Source organism: Cibotium barometz, chromosome 24 (genome assembly GCF_041138505.1).
Source record: "Cibotium barometz isolate CiBa-2024 chromosome 24, ASM4113850v1, whole genome shotgun sequence".
Lineage (NCBI taxonomy): Eukaryota > Viridiplantae > Streptophyta > Polypodiopsida > Cyatheales > Cibotiaceae > Cibotium > Cibotium barometz.
The window spans coordinates 46,802,430-46,812,423 of NC_141069.1; the positions used below are offsets into that span (position 1 = coordinate 46,802,430).

Consider the following 9,994-nt stretch of genomic DNA (forward strand, 5'->3'; position numbering starts at 1 on the left):
GAGAGAGAGAGAGAGAAAGGGATAGAGATAGGATCAAGTACTTAGAGAAGCAAGAGAATTAAGAGAAGAGAGACAAGACTTAAAATTCATGCATCATTTGTAGACGTTGTAGTGAACAAACAAAATTAAATTTTGACGCTCTCCGTCATGTATTTTTACTTAAAAAAACCTTCCGTCATTTTTTTAATAATGCATAGACTTACTTTTAGCCTCCATTTTGTGATGCATAGTCTTACTTTTACCCTCACTTTGTGATGAATAGCCTCACTTTTAGGATCATGTCTTCTAGCAACCTATAACTTTTTTTTGGGGGGGGGGGGGGGGGGGTAGAGTGTCATTATGCGTCATAAACCTGACACTAAGAATGACGTTTTGCATCATGTCAAAGGCATCACCTCCAGCGTCACTAGCTATACCTCCCTAGTATCACTTTTGTGATGCCATTTGTGATGCTAGACAGCCAATCCCTTGTAGTGTTTCTTTTTCGTGATATTTCTCCTTGACTTTTTTGAAGCTTTAAGAAATCCCAAAAATTAAACCTTTGTCCTTCTTTATACCAATTCAATTACGTAAACCTTGAATTTTAAGTTTTTCTTCAAAAACCCTTCTCATTGAGTGGTGCCCAAAGCTAGGATATGTCAGGACCTTCAGACCCTTGGAGAAGAAAACTCTAATTTTTCAACACAAAAATTAGAGCATAACATGTACTTGCACAAATTAAAATGTAAATCTTAATAAACTAAATTAAATAAACAAAAAAATATGGAGAATAGAGTAGAAATCATTGTCGACATAAGATTGGGTTGAATCTCCCCTGCGTAGCCCTGGTGCGACCCTTGTACGACTCTTCCATATTTATATGTATTAGAAAAAGCGGTTGCTTTTCAAAAAGACAAATCCAAAAACAAAGCCCAAGCAAGTATTTTTGAGTTTATAAGCATACAAGCTCTAAAAAAAATAGCAAGCATTAATATAAAGTCTTGGGCCTACTAAAAGTATAAAATACTATTTGGTTTATACAAAGGTATGAGACTTTAGACTTACAAAATATTGATGCCTAAATATGAAACCATAAAGGTATTCACATGTCTTCCAAAATATCTCATAGTGGTCCAACACATGTTTTACCCGTGATTAACACATAATCCATCACTGAATCAGTACCTGTATCTAAAAATAATATTAGTGAATTCACACAACTAATTAAACACATTAATCCTAATCATATCATACCTGTGCACATAGTTGACTAAACAAATTAATCCTAGTAGATATCATATCACTGCATACATCTTGATTAAACACATTAATCATGGTCGATGATATAAAAGACACATTCAAAATAAAAACATCCTGAAATAAAATAATGGGCATCCCCATAGATGTTACAAAAAGTATTATAGCACTAATTATGTTTATTTTTCATTGTATATAATGTAGGATGAGGATAAAGGTGGTGAAGATGTAGCACATGGTGGTGGAAAGGATGATGACATTAGTTTGCTTCCTAATTAGGATGGACATAGGCTATACTTCAATGTAACATTTCTCTTTCAGGTTTACTATAAAATACTTCATTTTGTAACATCTTTTTTGGGTTTATATATATTATATATGGTTTTCACAACTTGTTTGGTCGTACAATGTGTCACAAAAAAGTAGATATGTTTATCTTTAGATTGATGCTTATCATTGAGTTGTTAAAACTAGCTATAAAGTCTTGGATGAGACCTAACTTGAAGAGTGCATGCATTTAGTAGCATGGTTCACGCATCTGATTGGTAAACAAGGGCGCAGTCTTTAATTCTATAAATCAAAATGTTGAGGTTAATGACACAAACAATTACCACAATGCATAGAAAATATGAAAGTTTAGCAATGCATAAGAGATAACATGCATATGGATACGAAAGTTATGAGAACTTACAAATCTGTTCATCAAGCTGTGTTTTCTCTTCAACCATATTTTGTTGCACCATACTTCGCCAATTCAGAACGATGTGCTGCCTTTTGTTATAGGTGAGTCTTACTATCTTTATGCTCTTTGAATGACTTCTTACACTCTTTTTCCACATGCAATGGGCCAAAATACCTTTTCCTTCCCTTAGATTTCTCCTTATGCATGACCTCCTATTGTTGAGCATTTTTATAATGCCATCTATAGCCCATTTATTGGAAAAATGCATGTTTTGGGATTGGAAAACCGCTCATTCATGCATTGCACTATATAGATAAATTATGTACTTCTTTGCTCTCCCCATGTTTTGAACGAATTCTTCTAAATTTGTTTCACCAATTGTCAAAAGTTATAGTAGAACCTAATCTTTATATCATCGATCAAGGGTGTTCCATCATCACCCAAGTCATAAAGTAGGCAACCATCCTCAGGCTCCTCGCTTACACAATTAGGTGAAGATGATGAAACCCACCACTAGAAGGCTCTAAGAAGCATTTTCAATACCACTACCTAAGTGGTGATGGGGGGCAAAACCACATTGAGAGGCGCTACCCTCATGAACATGGGTATGTTGTGAGTGGAAGTGAGCAGCAGGGTCTTAATAGGGATAGTAGAAGGATCAGAGAAGACATGGATCTCATAGGAAGTGAGAGGACTAGAATAAATAGGCATCAGAAGTGGCTATCAAAGGACCGAAAGGGACAGGAGTTGGTATAATGGAGGTGAGTCCTAATGAGGACATTATAATAGAACATATGCTATACATCAATGTAACATTGCTCTATCGGGTTTATTTTAAAATACTTCATTCGTAACATCTTTTTCGGTTTATATATATTATATATTCCATTAACAAAAAATTTGGTCTTATATGTATCTGTTATGCGCAAGGTGATTAATAATAATAATAATCCCCTTTTTGGGCTTATATGCATATGTTATTTGTAACTTTTTTGGGCTTATATGTATATGATAGATCGGTATTTATTTGGAATAGGAGCATAGTGGGGAAGAAACATCTGTCCCATTTTGCTCCTTAAAAAAAAACATAGCTATACATGAGGCTATGCGCACAACTATACATGAGGCTATATAGGCGACTATAGCCAAATACCCGTAGTACTGTCGTGCACATAGCTACATAACACAATTATTCACTTTTATATTTCCTTTGTTCTTCCATGGTTATGCATGCCTTCTCTTGTAGTGTTATTTCATGTGCAAAGATACACATGTAAATACCCCAAGTATGTTCTCAATAAGTTCTTGGGTATGGTTGTTTGGTCTAGTGATGTCATGCCTAACTTATGTATCATTAAATGCCATTGACCACCACTGTCTTCGGAGTGAAAATTACTCCTAATTATACTAGCTGAGCTATTTGTTTGCTTATGTATGCAATCATATCTAAGCCTCTTGGGCTCAAATCTAATGCAAATAACCAATGATAATAGGATTTTCCCTTCTAATCTTGTAATAGAATGGACCGAAAAATATCGACGACATCATTGGCACATGGGGTCGATGGCAAATCACATCAAGTGGCGTTAATAATCTCCTCTATGTAGCAACCACCTATGAATAAAATGTTGCTCAAAAAGACAGTTGATACTCGAATACAAGACGGAGAGAGAGTTGGTACTCTTGCTAGCATAGCAAACATGAATACATTGTAGGTGTAGAAGGCTTTGAAGGGGCAGCAAGAGGGGAAATAAATTAAATTGGTTGTTAACGACGTTGTTGTGATTATTCTTCTGAGGGGGGTGAGGAGGTGTCACTCTATAGAAAATATGTATATCACATGCATTCAATGAGTACACTAAAAATTCCTTTATTTGTGTGAATTTTGAGTATTTAAAATCTACACAAACCTTTAACTAACCCCTTATATAAATACAATTTATCCCAAAAAAAAAGTGAATTGAAAAATACTTTCGCTTAAATTCACGTGATACATTCACATACAAACTTTTATTGACAGAGATGGGACCTGTAGAGAATCGTTCCATGTTGGGCCCGTGAATTAGGCCTCAATTTTGAAAGGTGACATTTGGGGGCGACAATCTTAACCATGTTTCACTCACTCGAGGAACTTTTCAAAATTAAGCTTTCCTTTTAAAGGGATAAATATTCCCTGTGAAGGGTAAAATGCGTCGCGATGATTCCTCGGAGGACATGTTGAACCCTTTTCCCGTGATGTCCGTCCAATGATTCTAACGACAACGGAGTCCGGACGCCAGCTTTTTCTTGTCCCCGCCCGACAGCCCCGCTGAAGTAAAGCGTCATGGTGGACATGCGCACACGTGGCATCAATCAGGACCTGCCACCTGACAGCCCGGCTGGTGGACATGCGCACACGTGGCATCAATCAGGACCTGCCATCACGTTGGGCCTGAACAGGGGCGGTGGGCGGCATGTCCACCACGAAGCGTAATTTGTGGTATCCCTAGAGATGCGCTTTCCGTTCGCATATTCCCCTTACACCACTGTTTGTCTTCATACAGAACTTGACAGGGGACGAACTCCAGACTCTGACAACCCTGCCGAGTCGCGTGACTCGCCTGAGCTACCGTCGCAACAGCTGAAAATTGTCATGTTCCAAGACGTTCAAACCGGGGATCAGGCCGCCCCTCTTGACGTTGGAGGAAGCCCCAGATGGCGAGATTGCCGTATCGGTCGTTTCATGTGTAGTATGCGTCGTTAGTGCACACTCTGTTCTTATGATTGTTCGTATGTTATTGTAATGATATTGCTTAAGCGCAAATAGTATGCGTCGTTATTGCACACTCTGTTCTTATGATTGTTCGTATGTTATTGTAATGATATTGCTTATTTTATCTTGAGGATGTCCCATATAGGCTCTGTTTTCGCGAGTGCTCGCACCTACTGGCCATTTGCGAGGTCACATGTTTCATCGGTTCGTGGTGGGCATCCGAGTGCCGGTGGCTGAACGGGTTGCACCACTCCTGCAGTGCAACCCGTTTGAGCACCAGAGGAGAATGCAACTTTTCCCCAGGCGATCATGAATGCACGCCCTCATCCACCACATCCCACGTTAGAAAATAATCACCAGCCCGGTCATTTATGCACGAATATTTCCTTGAAAACACTCTGATTTTTTCGCCAGCGATTTTTTTCGTTTTTTTTTCTTCACGAGCGCCTGGTCCTGTTTCCACCAGCACAGAGTAGCGTATTTTAGATATTTTTTTTTACCAGCGCCTGGTCCTGTTTCCACCAGCGCCTGGTGCAGCACAGAGTAGCGTATTTTCGATATTTTTTTTTAAATCAGCGCCTGGTCATGTTTCCACCAGCGCAGAGTAGACCTTTGGCTTTCTTCTTTTTTCACAGATGAAATATTGCGCCCACAGTCGACTGCTTCCCAAACCACCTTCCACACTACTCAACTGCACCTGGTGATTCTACATTCAGCTACTGCAGGTTGAGCCATGTGCAGTACATTCGATCTTAATGAAACTTGGAGTCAAGATGAGGATTTCTTTGTGCCAAGCACTCGGTTTCAACTCAGTCCTCCATCCTCTCCTCTTCCAACCTACTCCTGTGATTCCACACCAATGCTTCGTCAATCATCTCTCCTTCCAAGAGTTCTCCTGCAGTCATCTCCTCCTCCTCATGTAGCAAGGCGAACACCCTTAGCTCAAATTTCAAATCGGGTAATGTTTTTTTCAATGCCCTGTTTACAGCCTAATTGTCTGTCCATCCTCTTCTTTAACATTAAGGCACTCACAGGGAAAGCAACAAACAAGGAGTCAAGGTAAACAAAGTAGAAGTGAAAAAGGAAGGTCTACTTCAAAAACTGCAGAATTTGAGGTGCACAATCAGGATGTTTTCCACCCAGTCTCGGACCTTGCATGTGGCACTCCAGCAATAAGTGGAGCTCAAGTAGGTGTTGGGCAGGCTGCATCAACTATGAGCTTTCAAAACGTTGATGGGAAGCCAACTTCTCAGCCAATTAGCAGCACTCAAGCAAGCAAGCATCCATTGGTAGGACAAATGGTGATGGCCCCATCTATTGGGATGGTGCAGAAACTTGGACCTTGGTTGAAAAAGGAAAGGAAAATCGCACACTACCAGCATGGGTGAGAACCAAACAACAAAAGTGGACATATGTTTCTGAAAAGTGTGTCGCAGAAGGGGTTAACCGTACTTGGAGGCAATGTATGGATAGGTGGAATCGAGTTTACGAAGATTGGAAGATAATTTTTGACTATGGTCGAAACACTCCTTTTGGCCTTAGTGCATATTGGGCCATGGATTCTAGAGCTCACACAAAGCTGAAGCTTCCTCCTCGATTTGAGGAACGCCTTTTTTAATGCCATTGAAGTTTGTTTTGGACAATTTAGAGTGGTTGATCCCGGTGATATTTTCTTTGACACATCAACTGAAGCGCAAGGTATCATTCCATTATATAGAATGCATTGCAATCTTACTTGTGTTTTTTTAAGCATGATAGTGTATAAAATCCTTTCTTGGGTTGATGCATAGGTGCTCCAAGGGCAGGTGTTGAGAGCAATCTTGAAGTAGAGGAGGATATGGAGGTCATAGAGGAGACCTTGAAGGAGAATACAAGTGGACACAAGCGGCGCAAGCGTATTGAACTTGTTGGTGATGCATTAGAGTCTTTTGATCGAACTACCATGAAGCTCGTTGATCTTTTTGGTGAAGTGGAAGAAAAGCGCACAAAGGGCCATAATGAACTTTTGGAGATAACCCGTGAGGAGTTTGAGGCGAGCAAGCAACAAGGAATGCCTAGAGATGGAGAAGGCTAGGTTGGAGAATGAACGGGAGGCAATGTGGCTCTTTTCAAAATAGCCACCGCTATTGAATCCTTCTCATCGGCACTTGGTGTATCTACCCTTTTTTGATCATCATATGATGCCTAGTACCATATAGGTCCTATCCCTAATGTATGGTTCAATGACGTTAGCTTTGTTTGGGCTTGAAACAAAACAACCTTTTTGTAATCTTTTTTGGCTTACAAACTATCGGGGTTTAGCGTCCGTTATGTAATCAACGGTTATGTAATCAGCCTTTGTATGCAATAAGAAATTTAAAGCTATGGATATGTTGACAAGTTTGCTCTCATTGTTGTGCATAGATCTATGTATGTATTCCCTTTTTTAAAAATTTCTCAATGGTTTTCATGCATGTGTTACAAAGCCTTATGGATTCCACACAATAGGGGCACACAATGAGCGATAAATAAAATTCTATTAATTAGTTGAATCGAAAAACCTAAGGTTCAAAAAATCTTGAGAGAAGGGTGGCAACCGGTCCTCTTCTCAACCGCTATCGCCACCCCTCTCAACCGCTATCGTCAATCGCTGGGTATTTTATTCGAGCATTCTGTGTCTCTCTCTCTCTTCCCCGCATCTCCATGTCTGCACGAAGATCCCGCGCGAAGTTCTGTGTTCAGACGAGGGGGAAGATTTCTGCCGTCGTCGTCTCGTGCTGGGGAAGATTGCCGCTGCCGTCTTCAAAAGATTTATCAAAGCTTTAAACCTTAGCTTATCCTTTTTTTTAAAGGCTAGACGGAAGTGGTTCACACAATATACACGAAGGTGTTCACCAACTCAAGCGAGTATGGGTGCGTGGAAGAGATCAACAATCTCAGCGAGCTGCATAACAAGCTCTTGACACAGCTTGTGGAGGATCTAAGTCACAATAATGATAATCATGATGACGGTATTAATAATAATAATAATAATACTAAGGATGTTCACATCACCTTCTTCGACTCCGAGAAAGCCTTCACCGAGGTTCTAAAGCATCCATCCCAATAGGGGCACACAATGAGCGATAAATGCTCTAAGGTAATTTATTTTTAGTAAGCTGTTTTGATTATATTAGCGATAAATGCTCTAAGGTAATTTATTTTTAGTAAGCTGTTTTGATTATATTAGCTTGATGCATAATCCTTCTGTTTTTGTAATTTTGTTTGCAGCCCGATGGCCAGATGCCGAGTGATAAGACCGTGGGAGGGGGCGACGATGCTTTCAACACCCTAATTGCAGTAAATTGAAGCAAAATTAGGGCTTGTCAGTATTGCTCACTGTGGTTTTTGCGTACATTGACGGTTCTGTTTTTTTTTTTTGCTTGGGGATCTTATTGACCCAGATTGAATTTGCATGTAATACTACGTAGGTTGCGGGATTCTGATATTTAATGTTTGCTCACGATGGGGCTGCTAGAGAGTTTGTGGGTGTGACACCAAGTATGAAAATTCTAACTCCATAAGAATTTTCTTTGGTATATTTAAAAAATATCTGTGGTGACAGAATTTTGATCGGCCTTGTCTCTGTGGAGCTGTGATTTTTTCCGAATAGTAGAGTGAATAGTAGAGTGAATATAATGACTTGCTCAATATGGGTTCTCAAACATTTTTTTTGCATTGTAAACTCATTTGTGTATGGAAAATGATGCGATGAGTACACAGCTCAGTCGAAAACCTCACAAGAAATGCGTATGACACACAATGCGCTTAGTTGGAGTTTATATATGTTGCAACATCTCAGCTTAACAAATAAAGTTTGTTCATAATTATGAAATTATGAACCGTACAAAACCTTAGTCGAAAACCTTAGAAATGCCCATGACACACGATATGCTTCGGTAGAGTCCAGCTAGACCTGTCTTCAAACCCGCCCCTCCCCCTCTCTCTCTCTCTCTCTCTCTCTCTCTTCTCGTCTCTCCTACCGATCTTCTTCTAGCAGCATTGAGCTCTGTCATAGTTTCCTCTTTAGCATTCCTATTTACAGGACTGGAACGAGCAGAGCAAGCTCGAAGGGAGCTGGAGCTATAAGAAAGGCAGAGGAAGCGGACCTCCGTCTCCGCTTTGTGGGCGGTGCTCCTCATGGCCTTTGCGGGCAGCTACCTCCTCTGCAGCAGAAGCTCCACCCCCATCGCCACCTTCCTCCTCTTCAACATTTCATGACCCCGAAGAGCCTCTCCTGTCGCCCGAAGAGGTCGCTGCATTCATGTGAACACAACCGCCAATGGAGTGAGGAGAGAAGGGGTGGACACCGCCCTGCGCAAATACGTTTTCATGGCGCTTTCACACGCGACAGGCATCATCTACAATGTCTCTCTGCCCCCCTTTCTCGATGGCATCTTGTGCCAGGCCATGCGCATCCGCGCAGGCAGCGCCCACAAAGCGTGGCCTCACCTTCAACGAGTTCACCATCCCGCAGGGCCTCATTGTGCAGACGGGCGGCCCCTTCGTCATCATGGTCTACCGCAGAATCGTCAATTTCACACTCTACTCGGCCCCCCCTGGCTATGCCTTCGCAAGCCCTGTTGTGGGCATGGTCATCTACACCAACCTCAACACCACCTTTGATGATGCCCCTCTCCCTGAAATGTCAGTAATTTCCCCCAACGTATCCATCATTGCCAAGCTTACCATATCTGATCAAATCGCCCCCAATAATAAAACCACTGTGCCCTTCAATTGTGCTTTCTATGACATCAATGGCACCGCCTCATTCACCAATGTGTCATCTTACCCGAACATCTGTTCTTCCAAAATCCTCATGGATGTTGCCCTCATTGTCCCAGCATCTGACATCATCTCGCCATCCCCACTGCCTCCCCCTCCCGCTCCCCGTCACCCACCGCCCTCCTCACATACCCCTCCCCATCCAAACATGCTTCCAATGTGTGGAAGATTGCGCGAGTTTCCACATTTGCCGTACCCACCACTATTTTCTCCTATCTGCCTTACATATCCATAAGACTAGAATTTCCATCCCCTTAGATGCATGTATTTCAACATATGATTCAAAAGACCTCAGCAGCTACAAACAAATGAAGCATGCAACCTCTATTCTCACCATGTAACTCAGAAAATTTCTGCATGTATGTATGTGCCAATGAGCTGCAAAAGATTTCATGAAGCATACAACCTCTATTCTCAGCATGTATTTCAAAAAAACTCAGCATGTTTTTATGCGTCCTTGAGTTTGAGGCAAGCAAGCAATACTTATCATACACGTATCCACTCTCTGCGCCCTAATGCAT

General features: G+C 41.2%; 1 protein-coding gene and 1 pseudogene across 1 annotated transcript; both read left to right on the forward strand.

Annotated features, from left to right (window-relative positions):
- Nucleotides 1-4,512: 4,512 nt before the first annotated feature.
- On the forward strand, nt 4,513-7,057 carry LOC147625377 (uncharacterized). Its single transcript, XM_086818725.1, has 3 exons — nt 4,513-5,628; nt 5,705-6,368; nt 6,461-7,057. Exons 1-2 carry the CDS (start codon nt 5,404-5,406, stop codon nt 6,056-6,058), a joined length of 579 nt encoding a protein of 192 aa, XP_086674851.1. The 5' UTR covers nt 4,513-5,403; the 3' UTR covers nt 6,059-6,368; nt 6,461-7,057.
- On the forward strand, nt 6,508-9,731 carry LOC147625378 (uncharacterized; annotated as a pseudogene).
- Nucleotides 9,732-9,994: the final 263 nt, after the last annotated feature.

Bases quoted from the DNA above. Each gene is read 5' to 3' on its own strand.
- LOC147625377 (XM_086818725.1), top strand. From the start codon at position 5,404: ATGTGCAGTACATTCGATCTTAATGAAACTTGGAGTCAAGATGAGGAT. The intron at 5,629-5,704 runs GTAATGTTTTTT...AGGCACTCACAG, and splicing joins TAGCTCAAATTTCAAATCGG to GGAAAGCAACAAACAAGGAG.